The sequence below is a fragment of the Trachurus trachurus genome (assembly GCF_905171665.1).
Source record: "Trachurus trachurus genome assembly, chromosome: 3".
NCBI classification, from domain to species: Eukaryota; Metazoa; Chordata; class Actinopteri; order Carangiformes; family Carangidae; genus Trachurus; species Trachurus trachurus.
The window spans coordinates 34,007,046-34,033,443 of NC_139893.1; the positions used below are offsets into that span (position 1 = coordinate 34,007,046).

The 26,398-nt window shown below is 41.6% G+C and overlaps 1 protein-coding gene across 1 annotated transcript; it reads right to left on the reverse strand.

Annotated features, from left to right (window-relative positions):
• Nucleotides 1-122: 122 nt before the first annotated feature.
• efl1 (elongation factor like GTPase 1) lies at nt 123-26,066 on the reverse strand. Its single transcript, XM_083998203.1, has 22 exons — nt 25,658-26,066; nt 25,463-25,530; nt 24,172-24,256; nt 23,118-23,251; nt 21,840-21,977; nt 21,476-21,687; nt 20,672-20,795; nt 19,912-19,991; nt 18,720-18,856; nt 18,511-18,633; nt 17,324-17,423; nt 16,541-16,683; nt 16,080-16,243; nt 15,270-15,405; nt 14,462-14,590; nt 13,472-13,619; nt 8,412-8,541; nt 7,166-7,292; nt 5,693-5,897; nt 4,401-4,918; nt 2,619-2,803; nt 123-1,449 (listed from the first exon to the last, which is right to left on the reverse strand). Exons 1-22 carry the CDS (start codon nt 25,746-25,748, stop codon nt 1,261-1,263), a joined length of 3,366 nt encoding a protein of 1,121 aa, XP_083854329.1. The 5' UTR covers nt 25,749-26,066; the 3' UTR covers nt 123-1,260.
• Nucleotides 26,067-26,398: the final 332 nt, after the last annotated feature.

Here is a 26,398-nt window from a genome sequence, read left to right on the forward strand (position 1 = left end):
AGAACCTCAGTGTCATGAAGGAACGAGGAGGAAAACGAAGTATCAGACAGATGATTTAAAGCAGAGTATCAGTCTGAGTCAGAGAGACCAGCCTGTAACACATCTGCTGAGTGAACTACGTTAAAAAAGCCTGTCAGGAATCATTACTGCAGCTTTCTCTGCTGGACATTTAGAGTTATTGCATTCATTATTCTCAGAACAGCTCTGCTGCTTCAATTTCAACCCAACTGGACAGTTTATCACCGGCTCACAGAGCGGTGGGGGAGGAGCCAATCCACTTCTACAGGGAACACATACATGTAGTTGGTGACAATGAAGACTGTGAGGATTAGACCGTATGTTTTATATGTGTGTATGTGTAACATTGTACTGTAACCTTCTTTGATTATTAATGGCTGAACTGTATAGTAAAGATCCACAGTGTGTATAAGGAGTCAAATCATAGTGATAATACTAATAACAACAACTTGTATTTATATAGCATCTTTCAAAATTGTTTACAAAGGAAGGCTGGCCCACAGTAGCATACATAATTCATATTTACATGTGATTCATCAATCATGCTGCTTTATCATTATCGATCTGTTTTCAGGTCTTGCTGGTTTTGGTGAGGAGGTAAAAGACGATGCTTCATAGACTTAATCATACAGAGTTTTGTCATTGACAATGCTCTTTATGGATTTATTGTGAAGCTGCCCTCGCCCTTTTCTGTCTGTCTTTCTGTCAGCTTTCCCTTTGTATTTCCTTCCTTCTTTACCCCCCCCCCCCCTCCCATTGGACAATTCCAACAGGGGTCATTTTTTAAAAATATGCCACAAAAACTACAAAAATAAACCTGTTCTAACCCCAATCCTCAAATCAGTAGCTTTTTATTAATGCATAGTCATTGTTTTTTTGTGTGTAGCATCTTTCTTTAGTCTTCTTTGTTTCCTTATTCTATACTCTACCAAACACAGATAAACCTTATTGTCTGATTGTGTCTGCGTGAAGTCATCATCACTTTTTAATGCTGCTACACTCCAAGTATAGTATATATCTAACGTAAATGCACTCATAAATAATTAGGGAAAACAATATGATCATACTGTACATCAGACACATCATTGTCACAACTCTTAATATGTGCTGTGGAATTTATTGTGTTTCACAAGAAGGTATGCAGGCAGTCATCATGGTCACTGTTGAATGAGTGCAGGTTGTGTTTTCTTTGTGCCAGTCTCACAGACTGATGGGAGGGGCTGCTGCCTGAGCTTCTCCTCTTTATTTGTTTTTGCTGAGTGTCCTCTGCTTCTCTGCGTGCTCCACTATCTTCTCCTCCACATAGAGGCCTTTGCGGCGGCGGACAGCGTTCATGTATTTCAGGGCCTGGTTGGCAGAATCCGCTTTCTCACCAAAGTGCAGGTATTCTTCTTCGGTAGTGGGAACCCAGTTTGGATCACTGCTAATAACCTGGGACACACACAGGATGAGAGAGACAAGATCAAACACCTGTTCATGTAATTATGGTCCTTTTTGTTTGTTGCAAACAAACCACTCGTGAGAATTTTGACTGTGAGAATGAGAGAGAACATTGTCTGTGTGTTTCTGAACAATATGTCCTAATTTGTTCTCCTTACTGACAAAAGATTTGTCTGCTGATCATGAACAGAGTAAACACTTTGATCCTACTGAATATTTAAAACGCATTGTTCATTTCTAAAAAATAAAAAAACTAGAAAATGCATTTCCTGATGGAAATACGTGTGAATGCTGAAAGCAGCTGAACGCCATTGCACATAGGATGCAAGCAGTGACGCGACATGCAAAGACATGATAGAGGCAGGAATCGAACCCATGACCTCATGGTCAGCAAACACATAGTCACATTAGTATACTGTGACAAATTAAAGCTGTTTGAATGCTAGCTAGAAGTATTTTGAATGTTTTACATAATTTCAGCATTCACACTAATGAATGTGGGAGGAGTTCTGCTGCAGAGTGAGTGTGAATGAATGTAACACCCAGTGTCAAAAAGAGAAGATTGGAATGTATCTACTTTTTAGGTCTTTAATGTGTATATACTTATACTATGTGCAATAAATGTGCAATAATTGTTAATGGTCTGCACGTTCCCTTTGCAAATGTTGACAATGTTATGTTCAACCTGAGTGTGTCTTGAGAATGTGGCTGTGTGTAATTTGTCTTTCTGTTTTGAGTGTGGTTTCAGGCAGTGCACCTGAACTGCATTGTATATAACATGCAGTAACAATAAAGTATCTTATCTTATCTTATCTTATCTGCTGACAATGCGAGACTGCAGAAGACGCACTGGAGCTGCTCTATAAAAATCTCCCTAGCAAATTACTTTTTTATGGACATGGGACACTGCTTCCAATTCCCATCTGGTATGAACATACCGTCTAGTGTAGAGGTAACACCACACATTGCAATCAGAACATTTGGAAAGAAAAATTGTGTAAGAATCAATGTGTAACGTGTGAGGGCTCTTTGAGTGACCAGTAGTAAAACATTCAGATACTGATCACAGGGTTAATACCAGTGATAAAAGTGCTTGTGTTTGTTAAACAGACAGATGCAGAATGTGCTTCTGTCATGATTAAAGCAGAAACACAGCTCACCTCCCAGTGGCTGAAGACCAGCTGTGGACTGGCCAGCCCGCTGGTCCTCTTTCGGATCTCGTCAGCAAATCCAAAGCTCTCGGCCACGGGCAGAACGGCCTTGATGATGAACATGTCCGTCCCTTCCTTCATCTCTTCATGGAGGACACGACCCTCTCGCTTCCCCAGGACGCCGTACACTCGGCCTGATATAGGCAGAGATGCAGGATAAGGAAAATGTGCACAAACACAGAGACAGCACAACACCAATCAGATTAGACTGTTTTACCAGCTGTGACAAAAGCAAGACTACAGTTTAAACTATATCCTGAGCATGATGGACTATGTGATTAAAAGTGATAAAGATACTTCAAGTTAAACAGATCTGACAAGAAAAACCTCTGTGCCTCTCTCTCTCTCTGTCCATACACATTGTTATTATTCAGGGATGCAAACGGGTCAGGACCAAAAAAGAGAGGAATTGTGGGGGGGGGGGGGGGGGGATGGGTGCTCACCATTAACAAATAATTACATTACAATATCACGAAAAAGTCCATTTCCAGTAGTTCAACCCCAACCAAGTATTGAGTGCATATAGATGTACATAGTTTTAAGAAGGCCAACATTTCTATATTAAAAATGCTTAAAAAAAACAAAAAAATCCTTTGCAATATTTCATACTGAATTTTAGGTCTTCACTGAAATGATAATAATGTATTATAATTACTGCTATTATTATCATTGACATTATTTCTTTTACGTATTCATATGTCCATCAGTAAAAGGAGGCATTTAAGGATGGAGACAGCAAAAAGCTCAGGTGTATGCAACAGTGAAACCAGATGAAGGAGGACCGGCTCTCCCTGCCCCCCCCCCCCCCCCCCCCACTAGAGACTGCCCTCATCAACCCCTGCTAACATTTCCATATTCCGCACATTCTGTGACAAACTGTAAACTGTTTTCTTGTCTGTAACAACATCTATTGCACGTCTGTCCGTCCTGGGTGAGGGATCCCTCCTCTGTTGCTCACCCTGAGGTTTCTCCTGTTTTTCCCTGTTAAAAGGGTTTCCATGGAGTTTTTCCTCAGTCGATGTGAGGGTCTAAGGACAGAGGATGTTGCTACGATGCCATGTAAAGCCCTTTGAGACAAACTGTTTGTAAAAACGGGCTATACAAATAAAATTGCCTTGCCTTGCCTTGCCTAGTAGAGAAAACAGCACAGTGTGTAGAGTCTGTAGACGGGGATGAGGGCCATCACTTGCCAGCCAGGCAACATGCAGTGATGTCGTCTTGGTTATATATATATATATATATATATATATATATATATATATATATATATATATATATATATATATATATATAGATAGATAGTATATATATATGTATATGTATGTATGTATGTATATTATGGCACGCCGTTCAGGAAATTAATATTTGAATATATTGATTGAAACTCTGAATATACTGAGTGAAACTGAATATATTGAATGAACCTTGAATATATGGAATTAACTCTGAATATATTGAATGAAACTTGACTGACGTCATCAAGGCATTAGCCTATTAGGCTAACTGACACCCATTATTGAATTGAAACTTTTATTTTATTTGTGAAATTGCTAAAGCGAAGATTTCACCATAGGCTATTTGTGTGTCTAAATAGCAGTGAGACATACACCTTGTTCACTTTGTGTATACATCGATGTCCACTGTGTTGTTTGTCTCGAATTTCACAAAAAAAAAAAAAAGTAATAATAGACTTGACAGGACATGGGAAGTTTGTCACCAGTGCTCTCTTACCTAGTACTTCAGCGGTGGACATGATCTCACAGGTGTACATGGCGGCCATGAGTCTCTGTGGCTGAGCCTGGAAGGCGTGACGGGACGCCTCCTTCATGGCAGCGATGAGCTGGCCAGAGACCGGCCCGTAGCAGTCTGTAGACGCTGCCTCTGGCCTGGGTCTGGCCTGGCTGGGCCCCGCTGCCGGGCCGGGGCCCCCAGCTTCTGTTGATGTCTCACCGACACCGAGATCTGGCTGGTGCAGAGAGTCCTCCTCTACAGAGTCGGCGTTCTGAGGTGGAACTGAAGACTGCATGTCCCACCTCTCGATGGAGAAGCACACCCCCATGAGCGGCTCCTCGCACATGGGCCCCGACAGAGTCGCTAGCTGGAAGCCGCTGACGATGCTGTTGTCAAAGTCTCGTAAAACTGAGGCCTGAGCTTTGGCCTCGCCGGCGCCGTCGCTCCTGCTCAGACACTGCCACACCGAGGGCCGCTCGTAGCCCTCCACACTGTTCAACAGAATGTTGGGGCCGCACCTAAAAACAACAGGAACATGGTGAAGAAGACTGTTAAACCTCTCTGCAAAATGTCCAACAGCTTATTACAAAAACAGCAGCATCTCCTCAGTGACGGACAGGGACAGAGACAGTTTGTCACTTTTAGCTGATGCAGTCCGGTGAAATGAAGCTCAACTCATCAGTCCAGTTAGAAATGAACTGACCATTTCCCTGATCCCTGATGGCCATATTTGTTAATGTTATCATCTGAACTACTTGGATATTTCACTTAGATGGCAGGTCCAAGTGTATGTTGATATAACCAAGAGCAGAGTGCACTTATCTCACATACTGTATTGCGGTTCTTCCAATCCGACCCGCCACTGAGTTCTAATAGTCTAATAGTATTATATTTCTCAGTCTCTCTCAGTCTCTCTGTGTGTAGTAACATTTTCTTTATTGTTAATTTCGCCGGTCTATTGTCAGTCTCGTGCAATAGTCTGTGTATGAGTCTCGTGCAGCAGGAAGCTTCGCGCCGTTTGTGTAGTGACAGTGATGTGTGCATTTTCAGTGCAAAAAAAACCAAAACGTTTCGTCCCGACTGCTTCCCGGGGGATATTGATTATCGTCCCAAGTACACATTTTTACATCCCCGGGACAACGGGATGGTGTTAGTCTGCTCACTTCATTTCACATGAAGACAGGTGCGTTAGGGTCCAGTGGGTCAGCGTGAGAGCCAGACAGTTGGCTGCCTAAGGGGTCCATCTATTTTGTTCTATGCTCTTCTTGTGTTGAGTATTGCTGTGTGCTTACCTGCGAGGGCCAAAAGCCCAGATTCGGTCCACAGCGTTCCTCCACTTCCTCCCCTGCAATAGGCTCTTGAGCTGGTCCTTGAGATGGATGAGGGCCTCCACAGTCCCCAGGCTGATGTCCAGATTCTTCCCCTCCCTCAGGGACATGTTCACCTGCTCCAGAGTACGAATCAGCTTGGAGCTGTTCTCCAGCAGAGAGGCCACTTCTGACAGGACAAACATCAACATCATTGTTGTGAAAATTAGTTCAATTTAAAGAAATATGATGATGTTATGTGTGTCACACCACACCACGCACTTTTACTTTTTCTCTCGCTCATCCTTTTGGGTGCTCTCTCCCTCCTCTACCTGTTTCCCTCATTTTTTTGGTCATGATTTTCTGTTTTTTGAATTATGGTTTATCAATGAGAAGAAATCCATGGTTTCATTTGAAATTTCTGTCTCTGTCTGAAGCGTCGTTTGTTTAGGGGGGGCGTAACATGTTGAACCATTTTAAAGCGATAGTTAAACATTTTGGCAAATTGGCCTATTGCCATAATCCAGTGTTTTTCAACCTTGGGATCGGGACCCCACATGGGGTCGCCTGAAATGTCTAGTAACTGATGAATTTATTTATTTATTTTAATTATTATATATTCCTTTTAAAATTAGGATTAAAAACACCACACATAATCTTAAACAACTGTATTCTATACTTTCACTTTATCAAAGATAAATTGAGTTCAAATAAAATGCAGCATATAAAATTAGTTGGCACATCTTGATTGACGGGGTCGCCAAATAATTTGTGATGTCAAAATGGGGTCACGGGCCAAAAAAGGTTGGGAACCACTGCCATAATCCCTATAGTTTTGGTAGTAGGTTCATTACCTTTAACCTTTTGTCGGTGCAAGCTGTTTTTAGATCGGCGGGGCAGAGACGTGAGCTGCTCAGCTAACGCAACAGAAGCGCATGGTACTTTCGCTTTTCCCTCATCTAACTCATCAAATACACAATCCAACAACTCTAAAACGCTCTGGTGGACAAGTTGTGACCTGCACATTCACCACGCTATGAGATAATAAAACGTATAATTATGTAACATTACGACCTGCATTTTTGAAGTCACTCCACCCAGCAGCCGTGTCTGGAATGTAGTTCCGGCTGCATCTGCATTTCACAGCATGGTGAATGTGCAGGTCACACTTCACCCACAGATTAAAACCACATATTTCCCTTACACCATACACCTTGTGTCCAGAAGGACTAATTGCTGAACTAGTCTTTTCCCCCTGGGAAAATGAAGGCTAACAAGAGATTAAGCCCACACGAAAGAGAAAGGCACTTTAATTAGTTAAGAAAATTCAATTCAATTGTTTTTTTTACGGGGTTGCAAACACATCCTTTAACCAAATATTAGTGACACGGTGGAGGACAACAAAGAGCTGATGTGTACTGAGATCTTTAAACTGACTAGTGTGTGTTGAGGTCTTACCCTGAGGCAGAGGGATTGCCCTGACACTGATGGTGGCCATTCTGTTGGGTGTGGTGAGGGTCACCAGACCACTGGGGTCCACATGGAGTGTGTCTGCTGAACGCCCCTGCAAGGCCTCTTCCTTCACCTAGCATCAGATACATACACACTGACATGTTTGAACACCAATCATTTGAAAAGAAAAATATTAACCCTTTAACAACCCCACCAAGAAGAAACCAGTGAAAAAAAATATTTCTTTGCAGTTATTTTACCCTTAGGTGAATCATAAGCACAATCAATGATTTTTTTTTCAACAGACCCTGTGGTTTTTAAAATATTGATCTCTACCAAACGGTTGATATACTGTATCACTTAATGGTTTAAGTACAGAACTTCATACAAATACCAGGGACAGTAGATTAATTCACATGAAATGCTAATTTATGAGAAATAAACAACAAAAAATGTCTGGGGCATTGAATACACTCTATTTCTAATTTTCCCATCTGTACCGTATCTGTGTGCAACAGCACAGAATTCTCACATTCAATACACTTCTGATTATATGTAACAGTGCAAGACATTCATTGTTACATTCAAATAGGAAAAGAAAATCCTGCAAAACAATAGAAAAATTTTTAATTTCCCGTTCTAATATCTGAACACACCTTGTCTGTGTTGGTGCACCAGCAGTCATGTTTTTTGGGACACAACAGTCACATTTCTGGTAGATTTTAGTCAATTTTACTTACATTAGTTTAATTTGCTACATTTACCATCAGTAAGAAATCAACCATTTGGTTGAGCATGTTTAAAAAAAAATATTAGACATTTAATTTCGTGATTGATGATGATTGTGAATGATTTTTGTGTTTCGGATTTCCTGGTTGTAGGGGGTGTGAAGAAGAATACTATTTTTTAAGAACAAAGTGCCCTCTAGTGGATTTCTAGAGCACAGCGTACCTCAACCGAGTGGTAGAGATGGCTTAACCAGGTTGAACCAAGTTAGGCACTCCTCGCATTGAGATATAGTGACCCAAAATGAGCTCAACCAAATAGTCGAGCAGGCAGTTAAAGGGTTGAAGGCTGAGTTTAGGAGATGATCAGCCCAACAAATTTGCTCTGTGCTCCACTACACCTCTACCTGTCCACCACCTGTTCCACTCTGCTGATGTAAAACACAGTAAAAGACATCCTCTACCTATACACAACATGCTCAGCACAGAACATTCTGGAGAACTGGTTGAAGCTGATGATGACTCACCTGGTGTATGATTGCTACTTTCTGCTGCCTGCCCAGGTCTTCATTCACCATATCCACTTTTGGTGGGCGGACCACTGTTTCTTTGAATGGTATGATGGGTTTTGATGCGCTGATTTCTATTTTAGCAAACCTTTAAAAAGACAAGTCAAACTCATGTTAGTGGTACTGGTGACAGACAGTGTGCCCTCCCCAGTCAGAATGATGACTGTCATACTATTTTTCAGTTCCAAGCACAGAATTTAAACACTGTACACTCGCCAAACCCCTGTCTGAACAGGAGGGTTTTAACTGCTTTCCAAAAATCCTTCTATTAAAGACTACATTTCATCACAGAAAGTGCAACACATGCTCAATAGTTATATGGTTCAGCAACTGCCACAAAATATGATCTTTTTTCATCAGTTCACATTTCTACTCCACCATTGCTTGGTAGATCTTTAGGCTCATAGTCTGATAGTTATCACCATAAATCTGTGTGGTGTAAAGGAACTTGAGGCAGGATTTGTGAAGAAATACACATGCGTTTAAAGTTTTTTACTGCTAATGGGTGATGAAGTGTTCAAAACCAAAAAGAATGAGCCCACTCGCGTATCTCTCCGTTGCCTTGAACAGGCTGTGTGCTGCATAATGCGCTGCAACTCTGGGTCCGAATTTCCCGCGCTGTCCGCGGATGTGATTTCAAATGACGCTGCATGCGCGTCCTCGACGGCTTTGGCTTGCGACCAGCAGCGGTCGGCGGATGTCTTGCAGCCTAAACAGTCATGTGAGCAGCGAGTAAAGAAATAACTCTTTCTTAAGTTGTAATATTTTTTCATGCGAGAAAGTGACAGTTTAGATTCCCAATCTGTTGTCAGTTTATCCAAATAACGTCTGTAAGGAGATTTGCTCCGACGTTTTCGGAGAAGTGGAGAGCCACTGTGGGAGCAGCCAAGCGGCACCAGCCGTCACAGAGGCAGCATCCCGGGAGTTGAGCTCATCAGCCGGGCAACCTCCGTCCTCGTCCCGGGGGAGAAAACGAGCCGAGTAACTTACCCACAGGTTTTTAGAGGTTTACCGCCGGGTGGTTAAAGGAACTTGAGGCAGGATCAAGAAATAAGACTCATTAGCGATACAACGGCCATCAGGGTAACTGCAGCCATCAGCCAAACTGGTGCAGGAGCTCGCATGAACTCTCCACAGCAGTGCAGCTGATGCTGTGACAGTGACACTGTGGCTGCATTGAAAACGACAAACTATTCCAGTGTTTTCCATTAATTAGCCGCCACAGTTTCTTTTGGGCCCGCCACAGTCTCTCACAGAAAAAAACAAAACAGCGTTTCACCATCTCGAGGACGGGCATGCAGCGTCACTTGACGTCACATCCGCGGACAGCGCAGGAAATTCGGACCCAGAATTTGCAGCGCATTTTGCAGCACACAGCCTGTTCAAGGCAACGGAGAGATACGCGAGTGGGCTCATTCTTTTTGGTTTTGAACGCTTCATCGCCCATTAGCAGTAAAAAACTTTAAACACATGTGTATTTCTTCACAAATCCTGCCTCAAGTTCCTTTCCTGTAGCCGCACTAAAATGAAGCAAGTAAAGTAAATTTAAAAGTTTTTTTTAGTTAGTGTGACTTGGCTCATTGTTACAAAGCAGATGGTCCATGATGAGAAGACAGGTCGGAACATGCACTCATTAGGCTCTCTAACTCTTTATTCAACAACACCCAGGCTTCTTGGCTTCCTCAGGCCTGACAGGGTCATGCCTTAGAGGAACTAGACTGTGCTTATGGATGTGTGCAGGGCTGACATGGCATTACTTACAAACTTACATATACAGACACATGCTCGTCTAATCCAGTTAAGGAGAGCAACAGAGAGCATGTAATCCCAGCTGCTCACTGACCCTGCTCCTGCTCCTGATAAATTCTCTCCCTCTGTCACTCAGCTAAGGATGATTTAAAATACAGTAAAAACACCATCATAAAAGTGTCCGCAGTCACTTTATATGTAACCCTATTTTGCCAAATGCGATAAAGCAATTGTGGGTAAAAAAAAAAAAAAGAAAAAAAAAAAAAGGGAGATAATCCCCTGCGTGTTGTGGGGCCATGATGTCAAAGTCAAAGTCACTTGGTGGCTGAACACTGACCTGGTTCTAACGCACTGCAGGTCAGGCTGCTTGCCAATAAAGGGCTCAGACAGCTATTGGCCAGCCATGTGACACTGTGTCAGAGATGTGTTGATACAGTGTTGACAAGTGCACTTAAAGGGATAGTTCAACATTTTGGTAAATTCACCCACTGTCATTATCCCTATAGCCATAGGGGTAGGATCATTACCATTAATTGTCCGTGCATGTCGGTGCATGTTGTTTTTAGATCGGCGGGGCAGAGACGTGAGCTGCTCAGTGAACACAATGGAGGTGAATGGTACAGGACAGTGACCTGCACATTCACCACGCTATGAGATAATCATGTATAATTATGTAACATTACGACACATGAAGCAAATACTCAGAACTACTTGCACTTCTGAAATCACTTGGCCCAGCAGCCGTGTCTGGAATGTAGTATATAGTATTAGTGTATAGTGTAGTATATATATATATATATATATATATATATATATATATATATATATATATATATATATATATATATATATATAAACAGTATTGAGGGGAATGGAGGAGCACAGATTGTTGCTATATGTAGATGACTTAATTGCATATATCTCTGACCCTGCAAAGAGTGTCCCTAATTTAATGAATTGCCTTGAGACATTTGGATTTTACTCAAATTACAAAATAAATGTTTCAAAAACGGAAGCACTCTCTAGTGACTAGAAAAGCACTATTTAAGTGCAAGTCCATTTACCATTCTATGAATAATTTGATTTATCCTCGATTGAAAACCTCATGTTTGTTTAGATAGCCTAGGGATGGCATTAGGCATTTGGGAATAAATACACCCCCTGAATTTAATCTACATCGAGCCAATTATACAAATTTAGTAGAAAAAATTTGGAAAGATTTAAATCACTGGGCTACACTTCCCCTTACATTAGAATTAATGTACTTCCGAGATTTCTCCTTCTTTTCCAGGCTTTACCAGTTGCTCCTCCTAAATCTATTATTCTTACATCCGTCTCATCTCACCGTTTATAGTATAATAATAAATTGCCTTGCCTATATGGCTGGGGAAAAAGCCCAGGGTCAGATAAGAAGTATTACAATTAGCAAAATCCAAGGGGGGATTAGGACTGCCCAACTTGAAACATTATTGGATTGTGTCATATTTACAAGTTATGACAGTATTTTTATCAGACGATACAAACACAAGATGGCTCAATATGGGAAAAAAATATTGTACCTCTATCAGTGATCCCCTCTACTAGGATTAAATTAACTAGAGATTTTCTGGGAGAATGGCCAAAGATTACACATGGGGCTTGGAAAGAGGTACAGCAAATATCTCTCTATCTTGAACTCAATTAGTAATGTTAAAGAATGTAGGATTTAAAAATTGGACACACATGAACATGTTATTATTTAATGTGTGATATCATGTGATTTTATGTGGTCATTTCAGTAATATATGTGCACATCTACTAATCACAGGTCAGAGCAGTGCTTAATTTGGCTGGTTTATAAAAGGACGATGTGGTCAAATGAAGTGTTATTAGAGAGCTGGCTGTTTTTGGTGAGTCAAATGATCTGGCTCACTGAAAAGAGACAGAATTCCCATCATGAGCTGCTGCTAAAGGCAGAAACATGACCTGGGGTTGAACATGAGAAGCATTTTGTGCCCTCTTGGCAATGCATTCAGATCTATCTGCTGTCACTGTAGGCAGAGACAGACACTGACCCACCTCAGTGGTGGAGACATCACCAAGAGGAGGAGGTGGCAGTCAGAGTGGGGGTTTCAGTGCATGTACTGTACCGGGGTTTTGTTACAGGCAACAGGACATGCTTTAAGATTGTTGAAACTGACAGCAAAGACAGCAAGCACACCGATGTCCTGTACTGGACACGGCCCATGTACTGCACAAACTGGACTCGTCCCTGAACTCAGATGCCACCTACTGGACAGGTCCTGGGATGTCTGCCTTAAGATGTTGCACATGTTTAATCAGTCAGTGGTGGCCAGCGTCATTAGGACATGAAATAATGGAACATCGCTCAGTGTACAGCATGTATGCAATACAATTGCACTGCTTTTATTTTTTTAGACTGATATACTGTATATATATATCTTTTTTTTTAAGACTGATATATTTTTTAGACTGTATAAAAAAATAAAGAGACCACTCCAAAATGTTCTTAATAAATCAGCTTCTCTACATGCAGCCATCGATTCCAGTGTCTATTGAACTCCGACACAAGCACACCTCACTCTACTTAGCTGATCACCTCAACCAAATCATATTTAATGAGGAAGAAAGATTATAAATACATTTAAAAAAAACACTGCTGCGATTAAAAATTGGGATTATTCCACCCATTTTGATTTCTAAACTCTTCCTAAGTTTAAAAAGTAGTGTTGTGTTGTTTTAAAATGAATATGAACTTGTTTTCTTTGCATTACACAAGGTCTGAAAACACCAGATTTTTTTGTTATTTTGACCTGTTGCCATTTTCTGCAAATAAATGCTCTAAATGACATTTTTATTTCCAATTTGTCAGTAGGATATAGAATGAAACAAAAGTCTTCATTTTACTCAAACACATACAGTACCTATGAATAGTAAAACCAGAGGAACTGATCATTTTGAAGTGGTCTCTTAATTTTTTCCAGAGCTGTATATCCACATATATAGAGAGATATAGATATAGAAGATAGACAATCTCACTTAAACAGAAAAAAAAATGTAGAAGTTGAAAATCTAAGATGAGAAAAGTGGATGCAATATTGAGAAGCGCAGTTATGAGTACCAGATACAAGGTGAGATTTTCTGCAAAAATTAACTGGGCAAGATTCTTCTTTCTGACTTGGAAAATGAAAAAAAAGAGGAGAAGCAGAGACAGGTCTTTTTGGGGTTGTCACACACACACACACACACACACACACACACAGACTGACCGATCTCGGAGGTCGTCCAGGCAACGCTGCAGATGAACCTCCCCAGCGGTGACCAAAACATGTTCTCCTGTTTCCTGGATCAGAACCTCAGCACAGGGATCGGCCTGGTTCAACAGACGCAAGCCACGCACCAGCTTCGGCATTTCACCTGACGGCCACACAGAGAGATCAGAAAAACTATTGATCTGCTTTTCTATATCATCGCTTCAATGATCATAACATAATGTGACACATGAGGAAAAATGGTACCAGTGCACTTATAGCGCCATGACTTTTTAAGGGATACAAAATTCATAACCACAGCATTTTTGCCAACTTTCAGATAGACACACATACATACATCGCTACGGAACAGTATTAGGGCCACTCATGAAAACATTTTTTAGGTAGGGTCAGAGATCCTGGAGAAACGGTTCTATCAGGCCAGATTTTGAAAATACATAAATCAAAGTCCCAGCCCCTTTCCTCAGACAAACTAACTGCTCTCTGAAGCCTCCAGATTATTATTATATTATTATTGTCACACATTAGATTCATTATTACTGTTAATACTATGCTGTTGGGGCGGTGCGTGGCGCAGTGGTTAAGGCGGCCGCCCCATGTAGAGGCTACAGTCCTCAACGCAGGCGTCCCCGGTTCGAATCCCGTGTCGGGCAGCCCTTTCCTGCATGTCATTCCCCCTCTCTCTGCCTCCCCCTTTCCTGTCTATCTCTACTGTGTGCTATCAAATAAAGGCAAAAACGCCAAAAAAAATACTATGCTGTTTGTACATAAAATTTGCTGATAATATATTTACTTTTTTACTATATAAAAAAAAAAGCTGCTTTTTCAACAGAACAAGAGGATGGTCATAAGATCAGAGGCTTGCTCTGTTGCCAGCCACTGATTGTGGATGGAGGGTAATGTTATACATTATTCTGAGTTGAATATTTTAAAACCAAAATTACACCATAACTTTATGGTCAAAGATTTATGGAATTTCAGACTTACTTGGATGTTTGGGTTCTACTGCAACCCGTACTATGGGCGTATCAAAGCTGAATGGGGTGAAGGGGGGGCAGGCAGGGGAGGTTGACAAAGTGGCTGACTTCAGGACGAACTCCTCCAGACCACCGATACCTGGAAGAGCAGAGGAGAAGAACATCTGTGAAAACAAAATCCATCTCCATAGGGTTAGGGACCGCTGCCCGGCTCATTCTGATAATAATCATTCCGCTTCGGCATTCGGCTCCATTTTTAGCTCAACTAGCCAGAGCTTTAGTGAGTCCAGGCTGCGGAGAGGAAGCCTGAACTTCATCCAGCTGCTCATTTTGTTCTGACAAGTCGGAAACACGCAGAAACGAACCGTAGCATTAGCGATAGCAACAAGCCACGCCGGGCAGCGGTGGGAGATGACATCATCCAGGTCAGAGGTTAGTAGGTCAACCTACAGACCCTGGATGTTGATAACAGGTCAGCCTGGACTCAGAGGGGAATAGCACTAGCATATCATAACAAAATATTGGTGAAATGAACGAGTTCTGCGGCAGATCATTTTAATATATATATTATATGGATATACGCGGCTCTCGGCTGGATCTAATTTCGTCTATTTTTCGACACTGAAGTTATCTGGGTGAGTAAATGATCGTATTTTATGCTAGAAGTAAGGTTCAGATTGTAGAAAACGGTAATTGTCCTTTAATTACACATTGCTTCCATCTGATCACGTGATTCCTGAATGTGTTGGACAAGTGACCCAAAATCTGACCGACAAAGCATTGAAGAAGCTGCAGAGAGAAGAAGCGGATGTACTCACCCAGGACATTTCCTGCAGGCACCTCCTCCAGCTCCTCCAGCTCTCTGCCCATCAGCAGGTAGATGCTGTCCATGGAACAACAGGAGAGATGAGGCACCTCAGGCACACAGTCTGAAGCACTGCAACTCTCCGACAGCTGGCAGACATGAGAGAATGCAAAGCGTAAATGTAGAGATTTGTCTAATGTCTCTGCTATAGACCACCATGTCCTCCTGAGACATTTCAGCAACAACTGCTACAGCTTCATGTGGTGGTATGAAAGCGGAGGCTGGTCCATAGAGGCAGAGGAGGTTGCTCCTCCTCTATTTTTGAGAGGCAAGAGGAAGATCAAAGTATTTATTATAAATGGATATTTCAACATATTGGCAAATTCGCCTATTGCCATAACCCCTATTCATAACAGTACCTTTAATTGTCGGTGCAAGCTGTTTTTAGAACGGCGGGGCAGAGATGCGGGCTGTATTACATAATGCGGTGCTACAGACCTCAATAATCATAATTTAATTGAATCGGGAAATAGGAGCCATTAACCACCCCACTCAAATGGATCTAAATATCGTCTGAAGGATCCTAATGACACCAAAGTTATCTGGGTGAGTAAACCACTGGATTCTATGCCAGTAATAAGGTCCAGGTTGTAAAAAACGGCACTTCTCCTTTAACAGGCTGCTGTGAGCGCTCCACCAGGTGAACACAGGAGCACAAAGGCCTGTTCATCGGTGTCTGTAGCTTTAAATGTATTTCTATTTGACCGGGCCAAACAAATAAAAACAAGGTAAGGTAAAGCTGGATCGATAGGTGTGGGTTTACCATGCTCAGGCCCTGGGCGGGGTCATACTTTGGTCCCAGCACAAACACTCTCTGTCCTTTCTTGACCACCCCGCTGTAGACACGGGCAAAGGCTACGAAGGTCTCCCTCTGTTCTTCTTCCTCCTCTGGCTTCAGGTCTTTCAATGTCAGATTCTCAGTTTGAGCTGACAGAGAAAAAGCAGATAGACACAAAAAAGAAAGTCACATCCAGCAACATGTGTAATTTTTTAGACATTTTACATTTAATAGGACAGTGAAGAGAGACAGGAAAGCAGGGAGAGAGATGGTCTCAGTCAGGAGTGAACAGGCCATCACCACTTCAGACTACGCAAACATGGGATGTGTTCTAACCACTCGACAACCAAGCAACTTTTTTGTATTTGAGTGTCTTTACATCTTTTATTTGTCTGAGTGTGAAACATTAAACGACTGAAGCTTGATCCAACCATACGGAACCTTACCTGTGAGTCCTTCAGCCTGGTCTTTCTGTGGCATGGAGGGGTCTTTGTGGCTCTCTGCTGCTGTCTGACCAGCTGTCATCCGGTCAGCATGGCGCTGTCTAGCAGCTTCTCTGCGCAGGGTCATCTCTTCCTGGGTGATAGGCCTACACACACACACACACACACACACACACACACACACACACACACACACACACACACACACACACACACACACACACACACACACACACACACACACACACACACACACACACACACACACACAGGTCAGACTTACATCAACCCTAACCTCAACTATCTAACTAAGATCAGAGATGCATGATGTGTCAGCTGAGACCATAGAAAGAGGAAGAAATCCCTAAAGCAGTGGTTCCCAACCTTTATTGGCTCGTGACCCCATTCTGACATCACAAATTTCTGGTGACCCTGCGATCACGAAAGTATAGAATACAGTTGTTTAAGATTGTGTGTGGTGTTTTTAATCATAATATTTTTATATTTTTATCTGTATTATTATTTTTTTTTTTAATTACTAGACATTTCAGGCGACCCCATTTGAATTCCAGGCGACCCCACATGGGGTCCCAACCCCAAGGTTGAAAAACACTGCCCTAAAGTGAAGGCTGCTTACAGCCGCTACTTGATGTAGAAGGATTTTACGAATCGATTCAAATGAAGGTCGAATTTTTAAAACCCAGCCCTCGTCTCCACAGCTATGGGGCATTAAGGAAAAACCTGAACGCAGCACCGTCGTGGACTGACACACACAGTCCCAGTTACCTGGGCCTGTTCTGAGGCAGAGCCTTGGAGTCCACAGCAAACATCTTGGACACAAAGATGATGACTGGAGCGTCTTCCCCGCAAGAGCACTGGAGGAACACTGGAAAACACACATGTAAGATAGATCACTATACTGACTGGGACAGGTAAATCAAAGGCGTGGATGGAGGTTAACAGATGTAGTCAATTAAGTATCCTTGGTTTAAAGAACCAAGTAAAGCCAAAATAGTTCGATATGAAACATGGAAAAGAAAAAAAAAACAAAGTTACAGCAGCCACGGGAGGAGGAGGCTCTTCACAGCCTCAGCTGTAGGAGCATGGTTGTATTGACACGTGAAGTTGTATTGGCAGGTTATATTGTTACAGATGAACAGATGAACCTCTCAGCTCCATCCACCGAGCTTGTAGCAACGTGTTGCAACACACACTCTGCATCGCATATCATTCATTCATTCATTAATTTCTTTATTTCAGACCCAAGGGGATCCATATCGCTATAAAAGCACAATAAAATAATAAAAGAGCTGCACATTTATGGAATAAAAGTTTTTCTGGTTTTCTATCAGATTATCATCATCATTAGATGGAGCCTTGACGTGTTTGTGCGTGTCCGATCCCTAAAACGTCTCTCTCTCCAAATATTTCTGAGCAGTAGTAAACCTTTATTTAACCAGGTAAGAATAGCTAAGAATACATTCTTATTTTAAAGTTTAAATTACGTGTTTCAAAGGCATCAACGTATTTTGAATATAACAGAAAGAGTAATACGAATTTAAATTGTAATTTACAGCAGTCACAAGTAATATTTCTGTGCCTTCAAACATTTACACAGGCACTACACACAGTCAGGAGCAGGTGTAGATTTGGTGAGTAGCTAGGAAAAGATCAGCGCTACTAAAAGATTGATGAATGCAATAAGCTAATGCAGACACCCCAGGGTTTTTGCTTAGCACATTGAGTTGTGAGTGGATTATAGTGGTGCATTTAAACTGATATACAGCCTTGGGAGACTAACATACAAGTCGTTAGAAATGAGTGAGATCGGACATGGCCTTTAAAAAACAAAATATCCTGATGAAAGGCACCAAGTTGTCAAAACTGCTTGTTTGCATTAAATTATTTTGGAAGAGCAACAGCCAAACGGGACCAGAACCAGGCCTGACCCCACTGCAGGGGTGTGAGTCTACCTTTCTTCAGGTCCTGAGTCTCTGGGGGCAACGAGTCAAATCGTCGCATTCCAACACTCATCAGTTTCTCCACACGATCTTCTGCCATCTCTAAAGGGCTGGGAAGCTTCTCACACACCATGGCTTCAGTCGGCGTTAAAGAAATGTACAGTACAGACACAAATGAACAGAGATGACAGGACAATGTGATGTCAGACAGAACAGGATACAGAGGACAGCCTGGGAGACAGGTAACCACTGGCTGCAGATGGCGGTCAGGAGGACTTTGGGGTCAGAGTGACGAGAATCCCTGGCCATCACCTTCACACCGAGTGACGTCACCACCTTCTCCACCTTCTCCTTGTCCCTGGAGAGAGAAATATGATCTGATTACTAAAGATGGCAGGGTATGGATGCCCACAGGACCTGACTTTTTTTTGTGTGTGTGTGTGTGTTTTAATACACTATGTGTTTTTATGTCTTTATGTATTTCACTTCAGTGTTGTGATCTGTGTTGTTGTCTGTATTGTCTTGCTGCTGCTCTGTGACATTTTAAATTTCCCCTTGGGGATTAAATAAAGTATTTCTATTCTATTCTATACATGTACCACCATTACAGCTATTTTGTGAAGATATGGTAGTGTGGTAACTAGGGTTGCAAAATTCTGGGAATTTTCAAAGTTGGAAACTTTCCATGGGAATTAACGGGAATATATGGGAATAAATGGGAATATATGGGAATATATGGGAATAAACGGGAAATTTACAAAATTGAAGGTTGGTCCTTAACAGGGAACTTGGCGGCGGGGGCGGGGGGGGGGGGTCATGTTTTTTTAATTGTATTATTTTGCATGGATGTCTGCTTATTACAAAACAAAATATTTACATTTATGTTTGGATATGATACAGTTTGTTTAAATTATCCCCAATTTCCAGTTAATTTCCAGTTAATTCCCTTAATTCCTATGGAAAGTTTCCAAGTTGGAATATTTCCAAAATTTCCCAGTTTAACTTCCCATGGAAAGTTTCTGGAAATGTTTCGCCCCTTTGCAACCCTAGTAGTAACCCTGGTGATGTTGTAACTATCTGCAGGCCTTGTTGGTGTAGTGCTGTAGCTGGAGAGCTCAGTGATGCAATACAAGCCAAAGTAGGGCTGGGTGAGGATTAAAACGTGTTGACAATGTGCAAAATGATATATATTATAATCTATCATTTAGTGGATATTGAACTCCCATCGATTTAGTTATTAGCTCATTATGAATGTGTAGCTGTTAAAAAATCCAGTCAGTGTAGTCTTAACTCTGACAAGGTTTGAGTCGTACATTCCCTCTTCTTCAAAATGTCCCACAACAACACAGAATCAATTTAATCAAGAAACAATAGTGGTTGTGATTTTACATTTACGATGGTAACATCTCTCACCTCCTTGTGACGACTGCGTCATATAAACTCCAAATGTTATCCAGCACAAGCTGCACAAACAGTGGCTTCTTCCCTTTGAACTGCAGCAAAGAGGGAGGCAAATGTAACACATTAGATGTAGAGATGACTTCAACAGTTTGTGCTCAAAAGGTCCAGTTTTATTATCAGACCAAAGAATCTTTGTCCTCATGCCCCAAATGCCCTTGCTGTTTGTAGCACCGCATTATGTAATAATGTAATACATTTTCACCTCATGATGTAATAATGCCACATTTTGTAATAAAATTCTTGAACACAAACACATTTTGTAGTAAGTTGTTACATAATACACCAAATTATGACATTTGTTTCATTAAAAAAGTGCACAGAAACTCTTTTTAGAAACAGATGGATTTATATTGGTTTCACATCCAAATGCTTGGTGCTGGAAGAAATCCCATATTTATTATTATAATTAGGGATGGCCATTTCAAGCAAAAGTACTATTCGATAATCGCGGGGTACTAATCGATTATTAATCGTCAATATTTTCCGGTAGCTTCTCATCACAGTCCGTACCTTGCAGAGTTTGAGCTGCACCTCAGTTTCACTTGTTTTTATTTGACATAATTTCACACAGAACTTTGGTGGAGTCTTTCTGTGTTTCTCTTTCTGCCACAGTAAAAAAAAAGATTTTTTTTTTTAACTGAACGACTATTCGACTATTCGAAAATCATTGCCCATCCCTGATACTGAAAAGACAGTAGTGTAGTTCCATTACCCGAGCTCCTTTCATGACCTTCTTTGCCTTCATATTGAGGTAGTAATCCCCCCACAGGGTTCTGAGCAGCACCTCTTCTCTAATACCCATCTTCTGGCTGTAGATGTGGGCAAACTGCTGGATGCTACAAGACACAACATTTGGTAACACTTTACTTGAATACGTGTTCATAAGACTGGCATAACACTGTCATAACCATGACATGACACGACACCTGTCATGAACATTAATGAATACTTGAATGACAGTTGTCGTTAAGTGTCAGTCGGTAAGTTATCTCACTTTTAATGAAAGTTGACATTGTTTGACAACAATGTTATGACAACTTGACATCATTTTTTAAAGTTTGGCAATTAGGTCTGCTATTAAAGGTTATGTTGTCTTTATGTCAAGTTGTCATAACAAGGATATCTCAAACAATGTCAACTTCAGGTGTCATGTATATTCATTGTTTTTTTAATTATTATTATCAAAAAGACAATACTACTCCAGCAATTCAGTGTTTAAACTCCTAAATCAGGATACATCCCAACACTCCTTTCATCTGAAATACGGTTTCATTCAGCTCAGCTTATTAGCTGTGTGCATATTATGTGGTTTGAGTGCCTGGGTCTTTATTTTGTAACCTATTCTCACTTTATACATTATTATACACAAACTGCATAAGCTCAACTTCAATGTCAAATATACAAATGGCATATTCCACACTGTTGACCAGTGAAACCAGTCCTCTGAACAGACAGTCATTTTTAGCCTTCTAGTCCTGTTGTGATTGAACATGGAGTAGTGATGGAGCAGCCTCACCTGAAGCCCCATCCATCTATGGCGCTGGCAAAGACCACATTCCCTTGGTCAGGAGAGAAGTAGAGCTGGGAGTCGTCAACCTTCTCCAGCCCAGCACTCCAGTCATAAACCTGTTCACCGGTTTCCGTCTCTTTGCTCTCTGTCTCAACCTCCTTCTCCGCTTGTTCTTCCAACACTTTGGATGTGAACAGATGTCCTGTCACCGCGTTCACCTACCAGGTGGAATAGAACATGCACACAAATAGTTACAGTGGTCTATAATATACTAACACAGCTGAACACAGGTACACCCATGAACACTGGCTTATAGAGTTACAGAAGACTGAGGCTTATGTCAGGGCCAGGGGAGACTTGGAGCCCTCACCTGTTCCAGGATCTTCTGCAGATGGCTGTAGGCTTCCTGAGACGTGAGCTTCAGCTCCATGATCAGCCGGTCAATCTTATTGATGACCAGGACAGGCCTGATATTCTCCAACCAGGCCTGACGCAACACAACCTGAGTCTGTACACAACACAAACACACACATGACCGTCACATTTCATGTCAGCTATGCTATTTACACTATGGCATATATGTATATGGCGAACACAATCAGTATCCACTAAAAAGATATGGCTGTAGTTCCTATATTTAACATACCAATATTTTACTTAGAGGATAGAAAATACTTACAGGGTAGCATGCACAGAATAAGAAATAGACACCTTCCCTCATAATTATAGGAAAGGACCTAATAAGAGACCAAGATCATGGTCTAATTATGAAGAAATTGGAAAGTTGAGGTGTCACATAAGCCCATTTTGTGTTTAACATGCAAAAATTTAGGGAAAAAAGCTGGTTTTTCACTTCCTGTGAACATTACATATCAAAAAAACAAAGTGTGGAAAATTGGTCCTTATTCTAGTTTTGTGGAATTTCCAATATACATTTTTCATGTGACTGAAACATGTGAGCTGGAGGTAAAATTAAGGTGTCGAAATAAAAAGGCACTATGTGAATAAACTAGCAGTCTATATATTCATATCAAGTTGAATGAATTCATATAGTGGAAAACTGTTGGTGCTCCACATTCCTTACCCAAATAAAGACAATCTATAGTCACCAGCAGAGGTGAAGGTTAGGTTATTAATATGCAGGGTCTGTTTGAATCAGTGCTGCAGTGCAATTTAATGTAGCAGCTCTATAGTGGGGCGGCTTTGCTAAATATATCACAACAATCATTCGTGTTGTGATGAAAGCACGTATTGGTGGATATGTTTCAAACAAATCTGGATGTTGGGCCATCACAACATCGCCCCCTAGTGGCCGTAGCAGCCATTTGAATTGAAAATGAGTAAACATATTCAAATGATTTATTAAAATACTTAAAAAATGTAAATACACATTCAATTCAGAAAAATACACACACACTCTCAGTTTGTGAAAAATGTGGAGAGATCTTTCTGGCAGGAGCAGACATGTGGGACATTGTCCATAAGGGATGCTTTGTAAGTTGCCAATTGGGCACATGAAGTTATCATACAATTTAATATGTTAATTGGGTGACATGATGTTCTGTTAAGTGAAAGCTAAAATGTCCCTCACTTACTGTATACCAACAGCCTACACAATTACAGTTATTCAATCAAAAGAGATGTTTACCTGTGAACACACCCCCTCCACAGCATCCACAACCACAATGGCGCCATCACACAACCTGACAGCAGTGGATACTTCTGAGGAGAAGTCGACGTGACCAGGAGAGTCTATAAGATTGAGTAGGTACTCCTGATCTCCTGAGTAGAGGGACACAAAGACCACGGTCATATCTCCACATTCCTTCTGTTTGGACTGAGGAGAATTAACATGCGATGCCATATCAAACTCCAGAAACAAGCAAAAAACTACTAAATTTGACTCTAACCCTGAGTTGATAAACCTTGAGAAGGAACATTTGAATTTTTAGTTTTCAAAACAGCTGAACTGTTAAATAAACTCACAGAAAAGAAATCCCATCCCATCATCTACAGTATGATACGACAGCTACGACAGGACTGTTCATCACTGTGACCAACCGCAACATGAGAACTTATTCTTAATTGATCAAAATCTGTGTCTGAAGATTCACACAAATCTGTTTTAGTTACAGTTTGTGTTATACATTGTGTTATACTGGCTTTTGTCAAGTATTTATTTTTTCAAGAATAAAATATTTAGGTCTTCTATCACAATTGTATGTTGCCACTATTTATTTTGACTAGTAGGTCTAGTTTTTCTTGCAGTGTTAGTAATAATTGAAGTTGATATGGGTTTTGCAGACAAAACTGGGTATGGCCAAACCCTGTGTGGGTGTGTGAAAAGAGGGTCTCTTGTGTTTCAGCCCCTCCACCGGTGGAGGTCGGTGCTCACAGAGAGGACCAGCAACTTAGGTAATTAAATGGATGAATCCAAGGAAGAATCTGGAGCACATGAATCACTTGATTGCGCTTTAATAGGTGCAGAGGACTAACGTTTTGACGCAGCAGTGCGTCTTCATCAGAGTCAAAACTGTGTGGGTGTGTGTTTGTAATGTGTGGTGCATGCCACCCCGTCAGTGCCCTACTTGGGCCACCCCTATCAAAAATGTCTGGATACGCCCCTGAGACAGACTGTGTACAACCAGTAAAAAGAAATCCAGGGTAATAGCATCCAACAGTGTGAAGTGTCAGTGTCTTACCGTGTCTGTGGTGCAGAGAGATGGCACTAGACTTCATGGTGATGCCTCTGATCTGTTCATCCTCTCTGCTGTCCAGGTACCGCAGCTGCAACAGTAACATATCTACTGTCAGTGGAATCCAGCATGTCAAGGTCCTACACTGCTTCAGTTGTGCCGAATCCTGCCAGAACAAGATACCGGCATCTCGCGGGTCGAGACCGGTATAGGCCTACCTATTTGATTGGATCCTGGTCCTCAATTATCTGTCAATCAAAATCTGTAAATAAACAGCGTGTAATAGGTCTATCTCATTGTATCTATGCTCTGTCTGTGTTTTATTTCTCTAAGTTACTCAATGATCACCCGTTTGCTCCTACTTCGGATGCACACAGAGACATAGAGACGCTCTAGGTAACAACATAGGAATAAGTCTGTAGCGGCAATCTTTCTTCCTTCCAGTACTCCACTTTACCACTACTATTAAGCAGTCTCCTTGGCAATAATAGCTTGACACAAAAGGAATCTTCCGTGGCAGTAACTCCATTCAAAAAAATAACTTTACTTAAAAAGCAAAAACAAAAGTTACAAGATTCACTCTGAGGTATTGTCAAAAAACTGTCTCAAGTGGCTGCTTAACCTGGTCTGAGAACTAAACTACTATGATGTCATCAGCAGCATAATTAAAGGAGCAGTTCAACATTTTTAAAGGAAACTACTACGTAGGAAGCAATACAAATATGGCTCTTACAAAGTCTCCGTGGATGGATTGTGGGGTTTTTTTAAACAAATAAACTGAAAGGTAAGCACACTTGATTGATAGTCTCGCGTCAGGAGCGATGTGTGTGTGTGTGTGACTTTGTGTTGTGAATCAATGAGTGTGTATGGCGAATGAAAACTTGTAAGTCCCATCATCGTTGTGTAGACATGATACGCGCATCGGTGCAGGGGCTCGAGCATCACCATGGACAGCGGTGGTGTTGTGTGTAGTGTGTGCATGGCTGTTGTACAGGGGAGAAAGGTGAAGATAATTCTAGGGGCCCAGTAGGGCCCAAAAAAAAACCCAGTAGTCTAGTAATCTTTATGACTGAATTATTCTGCATAAGACCCTGACTAATACTCATAGTAATGCTGTATTAGCATCAAAACAAAGTAGGCTAAATACAAAATTATAATACATACATAGTCTAAGAAAAAAAAAGTGGAAAAGTCAGGGGGTAGGGGGCCACTTCAGTATTCTTTCAGGGGGCCCAGAATTCCTAGCAACGGCCCTGAGTTTATGTGCGTGCATGACAAGGTAGAAGATGTCACTCACCTTCCCAGCCAGCCGACTGGATATGATCCCGTTACTCGCCACTAAGCAGTCAGCCAGAGTAGTTTTGCCTGTACAGATGCAGATGGTTCAGTTTACATTACGAATAGTCACTGTTTTACTTTTCTTTCCCTTTAATCAGACTCGGCTTCGTCTGACACATAGGCTGCGTATGACAGGTGTTGAATATGAACTTACCATGGTCGACATGTGCCAGGATGCAGAGGTTTCTGATGTTCGCCGGGTTTCGCTGCAGTGCAGTGATCTTCTCCAGGCTGGGATGTCCCATGGCCAACACATTCAATCAAAGGACTCAAACAGTAAAAGTGCAGCTCGTCGGTCGCCAACGTCACCTGCTCTCTACGACCCGTTTATCTGTGCTGATGGTGTTGCGGGTAAAGTCTGACTGAAGCTGAGTTAGCGTCAGCAGAGAGAGCACTGTCACGGAGAAACGTTTACACAATGGTCGATGTTCTACAGAGAAATGTGCGCAGACGCTCCGCACGGTTGTGTTTAGTTAGATACAACTGTAGTGTGAGAATAAAGGCGTATTTCGGAGACATGTGGACATTCTTCTCCACTCACGTTGTTTTCGCGGAAGTTGACAGGACATGTTCTTCTTCTTCCCTTGATTTCATCAGCGGTTAGTAGGCTAGTCAGCTTTCAGGCGCTCTACCGCCACCTACCGGACTGGAATGTGGAGAATTTCCATTCTATTTCTTAAAGGGATAGTTCAACATTTTGGCAAATTTGCCTATTGCCATCATGGATCTAATACATCCACGATTGCCATAATCACTATAGTCATAGGAGTATGTTCATCACCTTTAATTATAGATGCATGTTGTATTGAGATCCGTGGAGCAGAGACGTGAGCTGCTCATGAGCTTCACTTCAGGTTCACCTGAAGGAGACTCAGCACCCAGAGCCAGACCAAAC

Bases quoted from the DNA above. Each gene is read 5' to 3' on its own strand.
- efl1 (XM_083998203.1), bottom strand. From the start codon at position 25,748: ATGGGACATCCCAGCCTGGAGAAGATCACTGCACTGCAGCGAAACCCG. The intron at 20,796-21,475 runs GTGAGGCTGCTC...TGTGTCTTGTAG, and splicing joins ATAGATGGATGGGGCTTCAG to CATCCAGCAGTTTGCCCACA. The intron at 15,406-16,079 runs GTAAACCCACAC...CATGTCTGCCAG, and splicing joins CCGCCCAGGGCCTGAGCATG to CTGTCGGAGAGTTGCAGTGC.